Here is a 19571-nt window from a genome sequence, read left to right as displayed (position 1 = left end):
CCCCGGGCCATCTTGATAAGGCACATCTGGGGCGAGGAGGCCCTGGCCATGTAAAGTAGGGCAGTGACAGGTCTAAGTCTGGGCTCCTGGCCGGGCCCGCCCCCCTCCACACTCACTGCTGCCCTCTAGGGCCCCCAAACTGCTGGCAGGTCCCTGTACACCCTACTGGGTATCACACTTCTGGCTCCGGGTGGGATGAAAGGTGCTCAGAGGAAAGACTGTCGCTTGGCTAACTCTGACCAACCATCCAGCATCTAGAGAGCCCCCCAGGAAGCCTCTCTGAATCTCCCAGGCTAATGGCTGCGTGCCACTTACCGTACAATGAACACATCTTGCCACCTCTCGGGAGCTTCTCCAGGGCAGGAACCATACTTTGCCCCTCTGGGGACACACAGTAAGTGTTTGCATGGGGCAGGGTCCAAGCAGACAGAGGTGCACATTCCATTAAGATCATTTGAGGGACTTCCCCGGTGGCGCAGTGGTTGGGAGTCCCTCTGCCAATGCAGGGGACTCGGGTTCGATCTCTGGTCCGGGAGGATCCCACGTGCCATGGAGCAACTAGGTCCGTGCACCCCAACTGCTGAGTCTGTGCTCTGGAGCTCGCGACCCACAACTGCTGAGCCCACGTGCCGCTACTTGAAGCCCACACGCCTGGGGCCCGTGCTCCACAACAGGAGAGGCCACCACGGTGAGAGGTGAAGAGTGGCCCCTGCTCACCGCAACTAGAGAAAGCCCGTGCGCAGCAACAAGGACCCAATGCAGCCAAAAATAAATAAATAAATATATTAAAAAGAAAAAAGATCATTTGAGGAGGGTTTGACAAAGTGATGGTTTACAAAGGTGAGGACCAGGGCAATGGGTACCACAGGCTGTGGCCAGCGCCCCCGGAAGGAGAACTGCCATGAGAAGCTGTGACATATGCCTGAGGGCTGCGGCCAGCCCTGCAGGGAGAAAGCAGGGGTGACGGTGCCAAAGACCCCAAACCCTCTCTTTCCTCTGGTCCTTTGAGTTCCTGCTGGTGCCCCCACTGGCCAAACCCAGCTGGAAATCAGAGGGCCAGGGAGCCCCTGGTCCATCATGCAGGTCAGCTGCGTGGGCACGGAGCAGGGTGGACAGGAGCAAGAGGGACCCTAAGGGGCAAGTGAAGATGTAAGCCCTGGGCAACAAATGTGAGATCAGAATTTCACCGATGAGACTCTGAGCAGGGCTCCATAGGCTGACTGGCCTCCACTCCAGGAGAAAAGGACATTCTGAGCGAAAGACGTGCACAGCCAGAGCTGTGGGCTCAGCGTGGCGTGTGCTGATGGAAAGGCAGGGGTCCAGGGGACGGGGCTGGAGAGACAAAGTGAGGTGCGGTCTCTGGGAGGGACAAACCGCACTTCACGCTGAAGGGATGGGCGAGCCGAGCCTGGCCTCTGCAGGGCTGCCTTGGCCTGGGTTTTCCAGCTGAGGGATGGGTTTGGAGAAGCAGAGACAGCCTTTCCTGGGGGTGGGGAAGGACGCACGCTCTCCATCTGGGAACCCACTAAGGACTGGGTGCCGAGAGCTGCACAGTGAGACAGGGCAACATACCCCAGGCACAATGACCGCAGTGTCACCGTAGAGACTACTTGGAACAGAATGTGTAAAGCGCCTGGTACAACAGTGGCACAAAGTAAGCCCCCAATACATTGCTTTCTCAATACATTAGTGTTTCTTTTCTGCTCCTACTACCATGCGCCACAGACCCCAGGCCTCTAGATGATGGATGAAGAGATGAGATTCCTACACTGAGAGCTGCCTCTGGTGGGTGGCTGGATTGTGACAGTGACTAGGCAGCGGCATGCCCAGACTCGTCTGGGGCCCTGGGATGGACGAGGAGGACCACCGTGCCGTAAGAGAATGGGTAGCACTTTGTGAAAACTAAAAATGGACAAGGAACAGCAGGACAAAGCCAAAAGTGACTCCAAAGTTGTGAGATTTGTAAGGTAGGAGGGCTGCTGGTGCCACTGCCAGGACAGTCACGGAGGATGAGCAGGGGCAGAAGCCAAAGTTTTGGGAAAAGTGACTCACCAAAGGCAACCCCACAAGCTGCTGAGCTCGAGCCCCAGCCCAGAGCCTCTCGTGTGGACCACGTCCCGCCATCTGCACTCTGTGAGCCAGTGGCCCAGCGCTCTGATGGCCTTGACTCTACTTTTCAACCCTTTGGCGAGCCACAGCCTTCCAGATTCTCCATCACCTGCTCTACCTCTAAGGCTCAAGTCAGGACAATGGGCAGATAAATAGCAGTCAAGTGCAGAGCTGCGTGGGTCCCAGTGTGGCTTCCATTCCTATAATTCTACACGGTTCACAATGACTCCCAGGTGTCCTCTGTCCCCTTACACACAAGAGGTCCCGCCTAGTCTCACACCAGGGTTTCTCACCCTTGGCACCATCTCCACTTGGGGCCGGTGGTTCTTTGTCGTGGCGGCTGTCCTGTACACTGTAACATGTCTAGCCGCGTCCCTGGTCTCCAGGAACTAGATGCCACCCCCAGTTGTGAAAACCAAGTCTCCAGACACTGCCAAGTGACCCCCGTGGAGAACCACTGCCTTATCCTTTGAACAGCTTTCTTTTTCCCTAAACATGGTGAAGAGTAAAAAATTCAGGCTTCCCTGGTGGCGCAGTGGTTGAGAGTCCGCCTGCCGATGCAGGGGACACGGGTTCGTGCCCCGGTCCGGGAAGATCCCACATGCCGCGGAGCAGCTGGGCCCGTAAGCCATGGCCGCCGAGCCTGCGCATCCGGAGCCTGTGCTCCGCAACGGGAGAGACCACAACAGTGAGAGGCCTGCGTACCGCAAAAAAAAAAAAAAAAAAAAAAAAAAAAAAAAAAAAAAAGAGTAAAAAATTCAACATTAATCCATTAGTAAACTTGTTTATTCTACATCCCTCTGGGTGGGGAGAGTGGAGGAAACAAGACAGAGGAAGGTGGAAAAGCTTTGTCAAAAAGAAGCAGCTGGCAGCCTGGGCACTGATGAACACTGAGGCCGATTTATGGTGACACACTGTCATTTTCCATCACGTGCACCACTTTCTTTTCTCCTCCTACTCCCTTTCTTTCTGTCCCCTGCCTAAGCCTGAGGACTGCTGACTGCTTCCAAGGACATCATTTAACCCAATGAACTTGAGCCAAGGATTGAGCTGTTCATCTTCCCCCTCCCATCCATCCCACAGACATCCACCCGCCTGAAGGGACTGCTGCCCTCTGCACCCCATAGAAACTATGGCCTTATAAGGTGCTTCATAACTATCTTTTTTATTGTTGCCTGAACATTTGAAGGTATTAAAAATTTTTGTGTGACTGAAAGCAAGTTTAGGAATAAAGTAGTTTATGTTTGGAAAAGTTAGAAACCAAATTGCAGTTAAAGGCTCTTTGTTCATGCCTGGCTAGTCCTGGTAAGAGATACCCAAGGTACGGCCAAAAGCCACACCTCATCATGGGTTTTCTCCAAGGAAGCACACACTGATTCTTTGGACACAAACGTGAACTCCAGTTTAACAGGGTTATCAATCCAGACTTGGCATGGGAAGACAGCTTACGAAGAGGAAACGCTGGGCATCTGGCCAGTGTGGGTGAAGTCCACAGGGTAAGGATCTACATGCAGATCTGCAATGCTACCCAGCACCGGTCCTTGGAGATATACCATAAATGTCCATTTCTGCGGACTCCTATACTAGACATCTGTACAGACTCCTAAATTGAGAATCCAAATTTTAACCTTTGAGCTCTCAATATTTTTTTGATAGATGAGAAGTGATTTATTAGAACAGGATGCTGGTGAGGCTTTCAAGCAGGCAGGCAAGCGTTGCGCTGCCCCGACTACTTTAGTGGGTTACATTTTCATAATCAGAGGAAGACAGGGGAGGGGGAGAAGACCTTCTGTATCTTTCTTGAATAGACATCATCGGCTCCTCCTCCAGGTTGGGCACAGGAGTTTTCTTGTCCCTATGTGGTCAGGCCAGGACTGTCATGGCACTTTGGAAAAATCATTTCAGGTCTCAGTACAATGAGGGTCTTTCACTTTGAAATGTCACCTTTCCATAAATGATTGTTTTTGTGTGTGCAGAGCGCGTGCTGGGGGTCATTAACTTGATGACACCACTGGGCAGGCTGTAGGTCTTCTTCTCCAATATGTTTTATTGTTTTTAGGGCATTGGGCAAAGAGCAGATCCTAGGGGTCAAAGAGCACGTTTTGGGGGGGGTCATTAACTTACTGGAGCTCTCAATATTTTCTGTGCATTTACTGAGCATGGGGGAGACAGCCATGAACAAGACGGACACTGTTCCAGAGCCCATGGGGATTATCAATTACAAAGAGGTGTGAAAAGCACTATGCCTGGCGGGGGGCTGGGTACCAGGCATAGCACGCATAGAGTAATAAGAACGCTGGGCTCAATTCCACTGCACACTTACTCAGTTTTCTGTGTATAAAACGGGGACCTCAGCCCTACCTACCACCCAGCTGGGGGAAGCCTTAGCAGTAGGCACGAGGTGAGATCACAAAGATGGGGGCATCTGTACAGCGAAAGGGCTCTGCGGAGGTAGAGGTGTTCAGAGACCACAAGGACCCCAGTGAGGAAGCACCTTGCTACTCAGGAGGAGTAAGAGAGGGCTGTGAGGTGCTCTGAAGCCCTCGGACCCAGTGGGGGACCTAAAGGGTCAGAGGGGAGGTTTCAGACACAGCATCACAAATCTGCTTCCTCCCAATCCCATCACCGCTGCACACCCAACAGCCTGGTCACCACATCTTGGGAAATACGCTCACCAGGGAGCCCCGATCCTGCCAGCTGCTCACAAGCAATGCTGCTTCCTACCCCTACCAGCTGGGTACATATGGCCCCATCCAAATGTATTTTTCAGAAAGTTCCTCATGTTTTTATTTATTTTTTATTCTTTTTTTCATCATGTTTTTAAACTCAGTGGTGAAAGGAAGTGCTCAGTGATGCTGTGGAAAAGAACAGGACTAGGCACCAGAGAACCCAAGGTCTGACTGAATCTGCTACTTTCCCCTGTGGAATTCGGGGGCTCCTCAACCCCCAAGTCTACACAGTCATAGTGAAAGGTTCAAACCACATGGGTGAGACAAAACCCCCAGTTTTGTTTTGAAATGAACTCAAGCCACAGGTGGGTTAGCTATGACATGCCCTTGGCGAGAGAGGTACCCTATGCCTTCCCCAAAACAAAGTACACATCGACTAACAGTGTTACTTAGGAAGCGCAAAGTTCTCCTCACCTTGAAAAGCGCACCACAGACTTGAACAGAGGAAATCTATTAGTTTGACATTTACCGCACACCTACGATGTGCCAGGTGCTGGGAACACAGAGTTAAAAGAAATAATATAGCCACGTTCCTATAGAATACAACCCAAGCCCTGGCCCGGAAGTGGGGAGGATGGTGAGAACGGCCAGGTCAGAAGCTGGTGCGTGGGCAGCAGTGAGTGGACTTGGCAGCCCTGGCTCCTGCTGCCTGAACTGTCCCGTCCCCATCGGCCAGCGCACAGCCACAGCTCTGGGGGCCAGCCAGGGCCCCGGCCAACGCAAACACGTTTCACACACAGGTTTGGTTTTATCATCAGAATTTTTTTTGTGGGAGGAGGTGAGAGCCACATCCTTCTATTCTGCCATCTTGATTCCTCCTCCCAGAATTTATTTTTTAAAAAGCAGTCATTCGTTTTTATTACTTTTATTACTAACATGTTGAAAATGTCAGACCTTTGAAAAGTTGAAAACATAGTATAATCTCCATATACTCCTCATTTAGATGCATCAGTTGGTAATTTCTTGCAGATATCATGACTCTTCACTCCCTAAGTGCTTCAGCACCAGACTTTTTAAAACCATAAATACATCTTATAAATAAAGGGAATGGGTAAGACTAAAATTAATTTTTTTTATTTTACAAAAGAAAATATATATATAGGTGGACTGTCTCTCTGCAAGCAGTTACCTACTAGAAAGCAATTTAATGAATTACAAAGGTAAGCCTATGGGAGAGCAGATCTGCAGCAAACACTGTTCAAATAAATGGAGAACCATGTAAGTCATTCTTAATCGTCTGTCTATTGTAGGGACCCAGCCTGGAGAAACGAAATCCACAGACAACTCTAAAACCTCTTTTGAAGCAAGGGTTTCATTCTTCTTCGCTAGCGAACCTTTAACCAGAGCTAGCAGCAAACCGATGAGCTAATGTAACTGGGTAAGGACAGTGCCAGTGAGGTATATGAACAAACGAAAGCTCTGCTCTGTGCCAGCCAGGAAGGGCACTGGGTTAGCCCACGGGGATGGGTCAGTACTGCCCACTCCCAGCCCGGGAAACCATGGGAGGCCAGGCATGGCATCCCTTGAAAAGGCCAGCACTGGGAGAGAAGGTCTCTCTTTCTCTCCTCTTGCAGCCCTAGGAGGTGGTACAAATCACCAGGGAGCCCAGAGCAGGGAGAGGGCAGGATGGCTCTGATCCCACACCAGATCATCAGTCTCGATTGACCGAGAGCTGCATCTATTTGTCATATAAATATCTGGCCTAAAATCAACTGCCAAGCAGTTTCATAACATCCAGGGGTATCCCAATTATTCAAGGGTTCTTATGAAATTCTCAAAATAAGTTTAAATTCATTTTCATTTAAAAAAAGAAAAAGCACGGACTTCCCTGGTGGTCCAGTGGTTAAAAATCCTCCTGCCAGTGCAGGGGACACGGTTCGATCCCTGGTCCCGGAAGATCCCACATGCCGTGGAGCAACTAAGCCCATGTGCCACAACTACTGAGCCCACGCTCCAGAGCCCACACACCGCAACTACTGAGCCCACGCGCCACAACTACTGAAGCCCGCGCCCTCTGGGGCCCGCATGCTGCAACTACTGAAGCCCGCGTGCCCAGAGCCCGTGCTCCACAACAAGAGAAGCCACCGCAATGAGAAGCCTGTGCACCGCAACGAGGAGTAGCCCCTGCTCACCGCAACTAGCGAAAGCCCACGCGCAGCAACGAAGACCCAGCGCAGCCAAAAAAAAGAAAGAAAAAGCTTGTGGTATGTCTTACAAGACAGCCTGTCATGATATCAAGCAAGTGACAACAGGTTATCACCGAGTCTGGCTGGAAACCACTGGCTTTAAAAAATCATAATGAAACTGGCTTGATGCTGAAAACTGAGAAGCAAACTCATTTTCACTTTGAGCCTAGGAAGTCCACCTAATTTGGAAAATTACCTAATATTTGGCAAAACAATTCAGCAAGTATCCAAAATACTGAGGGGAACTGAACTGTGATCCATCCTCCAGGTGGGAAAGAATAAAATGAAATCCTGAAATTTTTTGTTAAAAGATTGAATCACAAGACTAGGGGAAGGAAAGAAATGCAGCTGCTGGGACAGATTTGAATTTCAGGTAAGTATTTGATTCCAATATCATGCAATTTTCGTCAAAAACAAGAATTCTCAGCAACTGAGAAAGAACAAGAGAGAACAAGCGGCCAAGAAAGGCAATGGGAGGATGGAGCAGGGAAGCTAAGGAGGCTGTGCCCAGGTGAGGCCCAGCATGCCCGCGGGGGACTCCTCCTCACTCTGATTCCGGAGGAGCCAGGCCTCTGGGGCATCCTGCCCACCAGGGGGCACCCCCTCCCTTCTGCCCCCACCTGGCACCTCAGTAAAGCAGGGCTGGCCTTGAGGGTTTCAGGAGGGAACCGCCTGCTATGCCTGCAGTGCTGTAGCCTCGCCACCCCGACGGGAGGTGGTTGGCTTCTGGCTATTTTTCCAGGAGTATTGATGGTGACAGGGTGAGCCCTGCATTCTTTGGCCAGGTCCCCATCTGCAGCCAGGGGCACACCCTCCAAGGTCGCTGGGGCAAGGGTGCAGTCAGAGCCATGCCTGGTGACCCTGGCGGCATGACCACCAGTGGAGGCACCAAGCCCCCAAGGGGTGGGCTCCCCAGCTCCCCAGGCGGTAATTCGCCCAGGGTCACATGGCTAGTTAGCACAGGCCCAACTGGAACCCAGGTCTCCCAACCACAACCCCCAATGTACAGCTTTCCCTGTTTCTTCAGCAGTGGGGCGGCAGAGGGAGTCAACCTGTGGGTGGAGCCGGCCGCTGCAGCAGACACTTGGATGAGGTCTATGAACCCAGAGAGATGAGGCTCTTTGACTTGTCTTAAGGGCATAGAAGGGAAAAAAACAAAAGCAAGTTTATACTCATAGGGAAACATAATCTGTGATTATAAATATTTCATGAGCAAAGAAAGCGGTACTGACTGAGAGACTGGGGCGGGGAGGGTGGACAGCAAATTAGATTCCAGTTTGCAAAGTGATAGGGCAGCTGGGAAAGCAGCAGAGCTGAGGCTATTCTGGGCTGTGTGCTGCCAGGGCCTGCGTCACGGTCGGGGAGCGGTCTCTGGCCCCCAGCCCCTGGAAACCACAGCCTTCCAGCGGTCAGCACAGAACACCTTGGGAAGAGTGTTTAAGCCCATGGCAGACCTGAGCTGAGGGGGGATGGCAGGACAGTCATTTGAAAGACTCCCGCAAACCTCAACAGGAGGGAGGCGGGAGCGGGGCTGGAGCAGGGCAGCTGGTGCCCTGTAGACCCGTGAAAGGATGGACGCACGTTCTGCTGACTAAGGGCAGGGGAAGAAGTGAGCCCGACCCTAGACAGCGAGTGCCCTTCAAAGCTAGAGGGCAGCTTTGGTCAAGCTGCCCTGGTCAGAGCAAAGGCCATGCCCTGAGCAGGTGCTGCCAGGCTGAGAATGGCAATCCCGCCCTTCCCTTCCCTATGGACAGGGGTCTCTTCCTCCCCCAGCCTTCGGGAAGCAGCCCAGAAAGCAGAGGAATTAAGAACTTGCTGAGTAGCAGCGGCTGCAGCTGGGGAGACACTCGTCCCTGGCAAAGCAGACCCCAGTGCAGGCGCTTCCTCCTCCGTGGCCAGCGTCAGCTGCTGCAGCAGAGCAGGTCGGCCAGAGTCCGCCGGCCCTTCCAGAGGGCCCGGTGAGGAGGGCTGCTAGCTCCTAAAATACCCAGAGGGACCTTGAATCAGCCTTTAATCAGAGCAGCCCTGGGGAGCGGTGCACGCCCCGACCAGGAAGACGGAAAAAGAAGAGCCTTCGCTTCCCAGCAGTCAAGGCTGAGCTGGTGAGGCTCCAAGTGAACCCACTGAATTCGGGAAAACCAGATTATTATCCTCTAGACTCACAGCTAGTGAGAATCAGCTCAAGATGGCAAGGGCTCGTCAACCACAAAAGTAAGACCCCCGGACATTGTGGGAAGACCCCTGCGGTGAAGTCATGGGCTCTGGCTTTGAGACCAGCTTGATCATCTGTCAGTTGCAGAAAAATCACGTTACCTCTGAAACTCGGTGTCCTCACGTAAAACACGGGACCAGTGGCCGCCAAACCGTGAGGAACACCAAGAGTGCACGTACACACAAATGCTTTCAAAATAGACACTGAGTGCTATTCCAATTTAAGAGATTACTTACATCCAGCTGCCTACTTGACACCTCTCGGACATCTCAGAGGTGCCTCCACTCAGACGCCATTCAGCTACTCACCCTCCCCCACCCTCGGGCCTCCCCCAGAGCACCCAGCTCGGTGTTCTGCAAGACCAACCATCCAGGCGCGGAAGCTGGACACCTGAGACACATTCTTGGCCCTTCCCCACCACCCTAACGCATTGCCAAGCCCAGTCAACTGCACCCGCTAAAGGCTTCTGCTCCCCTCCTTCACCACTGCCCTAGGCCAGCAGGTCATCATCACGCAAAGCCTACACTCGTCCACTCTGGACTCCCTCAGCCCCACTCCACAGTCAATCCAACCGTATCTCCCTTCCCACCACCCTGACCCTCCTTGCTGAATACCCTCCAACAGCGTCCCAACGCCCTCAGGATAAGGAAGGCTTCCCAGGCTTGGCTGGCCCTGCCTCCCCAGCCCCATCCCACACCACAATCCCTCCTGCTCGCCCTGCTCTAGCCACATCGGCTTTTCCTTTGAGTCCCTGGGACTCACCCCATTCCCTTCTGCCACAGGGTTTTTGCATATGCTCTTCCCTCTGCCTGGAACACTTTCCCCTCCTCTATCACCTAGCTAATGCCTGTCCATTTATTTTTACTAAGGTGTAAAGTACAGTGCACTGAAGTATACAGCTCAAGAATTATTTAGATGTATACACTCACGTGACTCCCACCCAGATCTAGATTTAGAACAATTCCAACACCCGTAAGTTTCCCTTGTGACCTTTGTGGTCTATGCTCTTCCCCACCCCCGCAGGTAGCCACTATTCTGACTTCTATCACAATGCCTATTCATTCTTCAAAAGGCAGACCATGCAACCTTTTCTCAGGGAAGCCGCCTCCTGTCCCATGGAAAAAGTCTAACCTCTCCATCGGAGGCACTTGTTACACTTGGGGATCTGCATGTGTTGGAGTCATTAGGTGATCTGTGTCAATCTGCCCAGGAGAGCACGGACATGTACTTATCCTCACCTCTCTTTCCCAGCGCTGGCAGCTGCAGAGCAATGATGACAGAGAACAGCTGATGCCTATCAAGTGCTTATTATCACCAGGTACTCATAGGCACGAACTCATTTCTTACATCCACTGTATCAAGCAGGTACCATTATCATGTACCCATTTTACAGGTGAGGAAACAGAAGGTGTAAGAAGCAAAATAACCTGCCCAAAGGCATTACGTGTAAGTGGTGGAGTCAGGATTGGAACCCAGGCGGTCTGGCTACAGAGCATGTGCTTAATCATCATGCAACTCTGCCTCTCAGAGGCCACTGGAATGTTTAATGAGAAGTGCCCAGGACAGTTTGAATGAATAAAGGAGTGACTTTAGAAATGGGCTGATGAGATTCCATTTAAAGAAACTAAGGGAGCGCCCCAGAACCTCCCCAAGGAGACCAACAAACAAATGGGAGGTAAACTGTCACTGAATCCCCTGCACAGGCCCACGATTTGGTGCTCTGCAAACACCGGAGCTAGTGCATTTCCCCAGGAGTCAAGGCAGGAAGCTGTCTGCTCTGGGCACAGAGAAGCAGCCGGTGCCTAGCAGAGGGCACCCCATGGTGGAGGAAGGATCACGGTGCAGGTTCTCTCGGAGGCTGGAGGCCACGCTGTGCTGGAGGAAACGGTCCCCCGGCTCCATTCACGCTAACCCAGCAACCCAGTCACCTTCATACCCATTTAGCACCTCCGGCCCTCTGACACAGGAAGATGACACTGTGGAAGGCAAATAAACAGTTTGCCTGGCTAGAAAGTGATATTCCATTGCATATCTACAAACTGGCATTTGGCGTGTACCCCAGTTTTCCAGAGCCTGATAATCCTGGGTGAGTTCACAGGCTATTGCAGGCAAAGACCACCACGTCACGTGGCACCTTTTAACTGTTTCAGTACCGTTGACCCCATGGCCACACCCAGAAAGCTCAGGAAGAAACGTACAGGAAAACATTTATTTTCTCACAGCACACTGCGCCCCGGGCTCCCTCTCAGCAGAGGCACCACTCTGAGAACGGCTCCATCCATGAGCCTCCAGGCAGCCGGTGCCTGGGCTCTGTTCACACAAAGTTCTGGGCAATGGCCAGCACCTTGGAAAACTCGCCTTCCCTCTGGCGTAGGCTGCTGGGGATGGGTGTCTTGATTCGGGTCCCCACAGGGTTCCCGTTGTCCTCGATGAGGACCACGTTGTTAGAGTCGAACCTGGGGGTCATCCTGGGACCAGGCATACGATGCCCCACGATAAGTGCCTTTTTCTTCTGCCCCTTGATGGCCAGCAGGATCCGGTCGCCCACTTTGCCCACCCCGTTCTTGTTATAGACGTGGATGCAGCGAGGAGGGCGATGGTACGGGGTGTTTCCCAGGGCACTGTTGTCCACCACACGCACCCGCGTCATCTTCTGAATTGCACCAAGGCTCCCAGTGGTGCTGGCAGAAGAGGAAAAGAGTCTGAGGTCTGCATCTCTGCTGGTCAGGGCGCAGAGGCCTCTGCCAGACCAGGCTTGGCAGCGTGCACATCAGCAGGGCCCTGACAGAGGTGGTGCCTGGGAAGGCTTCTCTGTGCCCAAGGCAGTGCCCTCACAGTTCTTCACGGCTTCCGCTGCCGGGTCAGGACCTCGATCTGGATGGGTTTTAAAGAGGACCTGATATTCTGTTACAACAAACTGCATGGCAGACTTAATTTAAAGCCTTTGGTTTCCAAAAGGCCTCTGAGGATTAATCCCATAAGGATTACCTTATGGGCCAGGCCTCGCCCACTGCCTAGCCTGCAAAACCTGCTCCCCCAGAATACGCTGATTACCAAATGTCCCATCTACAAGTTGCTGAGAACCAGAAGGTACAAGTGAGTGTGTCTGCTAAGGGAGTCCTTTGACACAACATAGCAGAAATGGAAAATAAGTCAAGGTAACAATCTTTTGTTTTAATGTATTTTTCCCCACTATAAAGCGTACCTATTAAAGGCAAATAAGCTATTATTAAGCCATCTGATGACAGTGGGAATTCTAGTTTGCTGCCACTAGGACCCTAGTGCTGGTGTTCTCCCGGGTGACCCGGCGTCCTCTTCTCTCATTCCACATGCCTACCCTGGACAAGGTTCTCTATCCCCATTGTTTCCAGCTAGTAAATTCCATCTCCAGCCCCACTTCTCTCCTATCCTTCGGTCCTATATTTCCACTCCAACTCCTCACGTGTCCTACAGATGCTGCAACTCAGTAGGTCCTACAGTGACTTCATCGCCTCCCCCTGCAAACCTCCTCCCACTGCTGTGTTTCCTGCCTAGATGATGGCTTCTCCAGAAAATTCAGCTCCTGAGCCATAAACCTCTCTCCATCACCATCCACTGGCTACCCCGTTCTACTGACACCACTCCTAAACACCTCTGTCCTCTCCCTCCACCCCCGTCGACACCTCCTTCATCCAGCAGCTCACTCTCTTACACCAAGACTATTCCGTTAGTGTCCTAACCAGCTCCCTGCGCACCTCACTCTGCCAACCAGGAGCTCTTTTTAAAATATAAAATGGAGGTCACTCCCCTGCTCAGGACTGGTCAGTGGTTCCCCCACTGTATACACTGTCAACAACCTGGCCTCTATGTACCTGCCTTCTGAGGTCCTCTATCCTGCCACTCACACATTCACTCTGAGCCCCGATGGCCGGGAATCCCTGGAGCTCTCCAAGTGTGCCTGGCCTCTTGGCCCTCCCTGGGGGCCTGGACAGGACCTGCCCCCATGTGCCTTCTGGGAAGGCAGCTGCTATCCTCCTCTTTTCCTCCTCCTCCTCCGTTAGCAGCCCCTGCCTCGGGCCTTCCAAAGAACTGTACAAGCCTCTATTATTATACTGGTCACATTTTCTTAGAGTTATTTGTTTCCAACTTTGCTCCCATGGCCAACTGTGAGAACTCTTCCAGGGCAGGAAGCAATTCTTATTCATCTCTCTATGACCAACCCTGGGCACAGGGCTCAGTAAACACTTGCGGAACGAGTGCATGAACAGGGCCAAAAGGCATGTTTGCCAACAGGAATGCAACCTGTGCTCTCCGCCCTGACTTAGCATCTAAATGGGGAGGGGAGAGGTTGTCAAACTTCCATCATGCTTGAGTTTATGGTAATAAGTATGTGATTTAAAAAATATATATATATATATATTCCATTTTTAAGAGAGAAGGGTTTTTCCCCTCTTTTATTTATATGTTTTTTTAAAAATGAAATATTATAGTTGATTTACAATGTTCTGTTAGTTTCAGGTGTATAGCAATGTGACTAAGAATGAATATATATACTCATATATATCTAAAGTATATATATACTTTAGATATATATAAAATGTATATATATGCATATATATGCATATAGAGTATATATATGTATATATACATATATATGTATATAGAGTATATATTTATATATACACATATGTGTATATATAGAGAATATATATGTGTATATATGTGTGTGTGTATATACAAAGTGTATATAAAATGTACATATATACATTTTCTTAAAAGAGAAGGTTTTAATGCACTGGAGGAATGACAGGGTTGAGAGACATCAGATTCACTACAAGAGTCTGGCAAGGATGGAGGTTTCATCATTCTCTATATCCATTCCCAATCCCGTCCTCAACAGCAATATCGCCTCCTTACCTATCCCCCTCACCTGGCCTGACCAAACCCCAGTTCCACCTATGCCTTTGGATTTCCCTGACCCCAAGCCCACCTCCCTGAGTTTCCACTCCCACTCTAGTCACCAATACCCCACCCTGACAGGAGGCTTACTCAAAGACACAGCTTTAAGAACTTAATAGGAAAAGTTACCTGAAACAGCGTTGGCTCAGTGCTCTGCTCACGTGGGCGAAGGGGCCCCAGAGCCCAGTAAAGAAAGCCATGGGATCCCAAGATGGCAAATCCTGCAGGGAAAAAGGGGGGAAAAGGATTTATTTCTAAGTCAATGTCCACACTCAGAGCCAGTAGTTTTTGGTGTTTGGTGTTTGTTTTTTTTTTTTTAAGACTTTTGGGGACTTGTGTGGGAGATGGCACTTTGAGCAAAAGATCATTAGTCACTAAATATAAATCTTAGTGGTTAAAAGATACGCAGATGATTAGATGGAACTCCAGCTGCAATTTTGCTGATTCATATTCTAACTGGGGTCAGAGAGCTGGAATGGCCCACCACAGTTCTCGCTGTAGGTTACACAACAGCACAGAGAATGCCTTCATAATTATATCACCTCCACAGCACGAGTCCTCTGGGACACACCCAGGCAGGAAGCACTTCCCACATCCTCCACAGAGGAAAACCTGCACACTGGCCCCTTGTTGACACTCGTGTGCCTCCTGAAACCAGAACTTTTACTCCCTGGAGGAAAGTAGATTATCTGAGCAGCTGCCCACGTTGTCTGTCACCACATCACCTTTCCTCCAAATGTAAAAGCCAGAACACCTGGACAGCTCAAGGTTAGCAAAGGAGTGCCAAAGGATGCCCTTGCCAAGTCACTGACCAAGGCCTCTATTTGGGTCGGTCTCCCAACTGACAACGTAACACAGAACAACTACCTACTCGCTGTACAGCAGAAACTAACACAATATTATAAAGCAACTATACCCCAATTAAAAAAAAAAAAAGAAAGAAAAACTACCTACCCTACACTGCAGCTGAAAGTGGGCTTTGGGAGAGCAAGCTGGAGACAAAAGAGCAAACGCCAACCCAACACTGGTGACTGCAGCTTGCAGAACCTCAACCCTGTGCTCCCTAGCACCAACCTATATGGCCATCCCCAGGTTCCTGAAACACCTGGGCACCAGTGAGGGGAATATTTAAGAACAACCTACAGCCAGCTGGGAATTCCAGCTGCAAGACATGCCTGTTTTCCACCCACATGTTTGGCTACAGAGGGCCTCATTCAAGAGCTCTGCTGAGAAAGCCTCTACCACTGTAGTATTTACACACAGCTTTGCCTTGCATAAGTTCAAAGCACCTTAGATAAGAGTTTATTTAATAATGGTGGGGGAAAACTCACTATTTACTTTCACAGAAATACCTAAACACTCCAGAAATGCTTATTAACTACAATTTAGCCTCAAACCTCAAACTTATTCGCCAGTGTTTTCCTTAAGACAACCCAGGAAGCGTTGGCCAAAATGTAAATATGATCAGAAACGTATGCAAAAGAAGGCGGCCTACTTACAGAACTACTAACATCTGACACACAGAATCAAAGACTATCAGATGAGGCCAGCTTTACCCTCACAGCCTGGTAGCCCTGGAGAAGGAGCTATGAGCTTCGGTTTCCCCATCTGTAACATGGGGTTTCCCCACCTGTAACACCTATTCACAAGACGGTCCTGAGGTAAGCCACGCAAAGCACAGAGCATGATGCCCGCACTCAGTACACCCTCAATACCTATTAGCCCTCTCCAACATCATCGTCATCACATCACGTCCCGTTTCGAAGATCAGGAAACTGAGATACAGAGAGAGGAAGGGACTTGCATAAAGCCCCGTAACTAGCCCAGGGCAGAAGCAGAACCAGAAGTGGACTCAGCTTACGTCCCAGGGTCTTCCCTCCACACCCTACGGCCTCACTCTGCCGTAAAAAGCCCACTTCACACAGGAACTCAGGGTGAGAAGCAGCTTTGAGGGTCACCTGGTCTTTTTCTGCTTTCTTTCTTTATGAAAATGTATCGACTAGTTATAATGTGTCTAAGTGCTTTACATTATCGTCTCATTTAAGCCTCACAAAAACTACGAAATGGACACTATTATTAGCCCCATTTTATACAGGAGGAAATGAGGCCCAGAGAGGTTAGATAATCTGCCCAAGTCGCACAGCTAGGAGTGACAAAGCTGAAATCTGAACCCCAGAAGTTGGCTTCCTGAACCCACCCTCTGAATCAGCACAGTTAACATGGTAACTTTAACTTAAATATTAATATTTTTCCAACTGTTAGATCATCCTTGTTCCATCAAGAATACTGATGTCACATGAACATTTTACTCAGACCTAACTCAGTGCTTGCTGAATCAACTGAAATGTAGACAAACACCAGGTGAAAGTCATTCACTTTCATCCAATTTAGGTTTTGAATACAATTTGAAGTGTAGGTGGCAAGAAGAGCTCCACACTCTGAGCAATAATGGAAAACTGGCTTTAAAAAAACGGAATAAAAAAAGTAGCTCTGAAAAGCAGTCCTTCTGGTCCAGGCTGCAGTTACGTCCAATCGCAGCCAAGCCTTCCCATCTGATGCTGGCGGGCCCCTACTCTCACTCCCTGGGAGAAAAGAGGCTCCTCGGCTCCTCCAAAGAACCCTCAAGGTTAGTCCAGCGCCACCCACATTCCTTCTCCTGAGAATTGCAACATCCAGCCTCTCCACGCTGCATCGCTTCCTCCAGAGCCTTTATGTGAGTCCAAGAAATGCAGAAGTGCCTGGAGGCTTCCCAGCACTTTCCCAACTTGGGCATAACAAACCCCACCATTCAAGGCACCTCCCTAAAATCTACAGGCCAGCCTGTGCACAGACCACACCCAGGCCCCCTCTCTCTGCCTTGCTGAGAAGCCACCACCACAACCTGGGTCCATCTCTGCCCAACCAAACTGCCCTGGCCCCAAACACACCTCCTGCGAGCAGCTCTGTGTAAGGCTACAGCATCTGCTGTCACCCCTCCTGCACACCAAGGACATCTGGGCGTCCTGTGCCAAAGGAACTCTCACTGTGCCAACGTTCACTACCCAAACTCAGACACGGAATAACTCTGGATTTCTATTTTATTTTCTTATTTCTGGAGATGAGGCTGATAGTCCTTAACATTCTAGCTCTTGCTACTCAATATCCACAGAAACCACAGAGATCTTGACAACGTGGCATCTGAACTCACTATAGGAACTCAGGAATCACAGACTCGGGATTACCTGTACTACCCTCAAACGCAAACGTAATACATTCATGGCTGCAGGGAGCACCTCCATTTTCACAAGAAAAGACCAAATTCAAAGACTTTTCACTAGCTCTTTGGTGGATCTGATAGTGACCTCCAGACCCAAAGGACTTAAAGACATCAAATGGACAGCAGTAAGCATTCCTATGAACTTGAACGCATAAAAGAAGCAAATATACTTGTATATTTGTATACAAAAAGAATCTGTGGTCCCCTCCACTGTCACGCCTGCAAAAGATCCCAGCAGGTCCTGACAGAGTGGGAGTACAATAAATACTTGTTGAATAAAATAAATGAGGTAGCCAACAGAAAGACAGATTCCCCCACCCACGGCTCGACACAGGGAAATCCAGACACTGTAGAGATCTCATCCGTATATCGGGAACCAGCACATCGCATGCAAACATGCTTTAGGAGAACCATGGTGCTGGTCATGAGAGGATTAGCTCATGCTATGTCTACAGGCCCCTGGAATCATCTCCTCGGTCTGGTGCTTACACTGCCCACTGTGAAAAAACACCATTGCACCACTAAACAACTGGCTCAGATCAGGTAAGAGTAATGAGGGCTACAATGTATTTCAAAGCAACTGACTGACCTTGATGTTATTTCCTAGGATAAATCCATCCTGTAGACATAGGCCCTGATTCACTTCAAATCAGTCTGTATAGAGTGCTTTGTCTCACAAGCAATGTTATTCTGAGTCCTGTGTTTGCACAGGAAGCTAACTCCAATGATATTTCCTCCTCGCCTCTCACTCAGAGGAGGCCAGGTATTCGGAAGACTCCAGCGCCAGAGATGGCTGTTCATGCCACTTCCTGGTCAGCACTAGTACTGCCACCCAGGTTTAGAGTGTGAATAATAACCTCTGGGGGTGGGGGGATGGGGAGGGCAAGAGAAGGAAGGCAAGAGACAGTGAGAGAGGGAGAGGGAGAGAAATTACTTAATACAATCCAAGAGCCGTGCTTACTTCAAATCTTAGTTTAACTTTAAGATCTCCCTTCAGTTCTGGAGGCCAGGGAGGACTGTAGATTTTAGGGACACACAGGTGAGTTTTTCACTTGGCATCACCTTATAGGTGATGGAAGAACATTGCTCCGTGAGAGCAGGGACCGTGCCTGTCCCGTCCAGCGCTACATGCTCAGGACCTAGAACAGTGCCTGGCACACAAATGGAGCTCAGTGAGTATCTGTTAAATGTATAAAATTTATCTGCAATTGCAATTCATCCTCCAGCTCCAGAGAGGCTCCATATTGGTGGGTTGGTGGTCTTTCTTGTGCCCTTCACCCAGGCTCCCAGTAACTTGGGGGAGCTTCCTAGACACTGAGAGCTCATTTTTAGCTAATTGTAATACATAGAGACTGAACTAGAAAAGCAGACAGAAAGAGCCTGATGCTTTGTGAAAACTTAGAAAGTACCATTACTTGAACTTTAAGAATCAGCAAAATGTTGTACTTAGTATCACAGATCCACATATATTTATACATTGTCTCTACCTGAACAGTTTCCATTTTTAGGTGCCTGGCACGTTTCATAAATTTTAAAGGCCTTTCAAGAGAAACAGGCTCTAAAGAAAAGAGACAAAACAAAAAGTTCAGCCCAACTGCAAAAGAGTGTTTAAAGGAGATTCTGTTAGTAAGTGACAGAAGTGAAAAGAAACACTAGGAGAAATCAAGTGCAAAGCCCAGCCACAAAACGGACAAACTCTGCCTAGTGTAAGGATATAAATGTCCCTAATTAAAGCAGGAAAAAGCAGAGGCCTGGCAGCTTCGAGGAAACAAAAAACAAAAGGGAACTCCCTGGACCCTCTGCCCTGTCATGCTGACAGCCCTTCCCATCTCCTGCAGGTTTCACCCCAATCATTCTGGACCAAAAAGTACTCGTGTTTGTTGCTTAAATACTCATTACTGATTTGTCCCGGAAGGATTCTCTTTCAGGAAGTTTTGTGAATTGTTTTTTGGTTTTTTTTTTAAAAAAACACATCTTTTGGGAGTTTTTTTAACCTCACATAAGTATACATGTTACACTTCTCAAAGTACTTTCACACAGATCACTTTCTTGGTTGATTTCATTCTTGAGCACCCAGTGGAAACAGAAAGATAAATAACAAAGAGCAACAGTTTGGGGAGGGTTGATTCCTAAGGATTTTG

The 19571-nt window shown here is 49.6% G+C and overlaps 1 protein-coding gene across 4 annotated transcripts in view; it reads right to left on the bottom strand.

Moving 5' to 3' along the window:
• Window positions 1-11431: 11431 nt before the first annotated feature.
• Window positions 11432-19571, bottom strand: part of MRPL14 (mitochondrial ribosomal protein L14) — an 11887-nt gene continuing 3747 nt past the window's right edge. Inside the window, exons 2-3 of one of the 4 annotated variants that reach the window (XM_019949938.3) lie at window positions 14304-14395; window positions 11432-11917 (exon numbers count right to left, since the gene is read on the bottom strand). In XM_019949938.3, coding sequence (XP_019805497.1) covers window positions 11551-11917; window positions 14304-14374 — 438 coding nt within the window. In that variant the 5' untranslated portion in view covers window positions 14375-14395 and the 3' untranslated portion in view covers window positions 11432-11550. Of the gene's footprint in view, window positions 12141-14303; window positions 14396-19571 lie in introns of those variants that run through there. The other 3 variants (XM_019949935.3, XM_019949936.3, XM_019949937.2) reach the window with 3 other exon arrangements.

The sequence above is a fragment of the Tursiops truncatus genome, chromosome 10 (assembly GCF_011762595.2).
Source record: "Tursiops truncatus isolate mTurTru1 chromosome 10, mTurTru1.mat.Y, whole genome shotgun sequence".
Taxonomy (NCBI): Eukaryota; Metazoa; Chordata; class Mammalia; order Artiodactyla; family Delphinidae; genus Tursiops; species Tursiops truncatus.
Note: the sequence above shows the minus strand (reverse complement) of the source record. Positions and strands in the feature narration are given on the sequence as shown.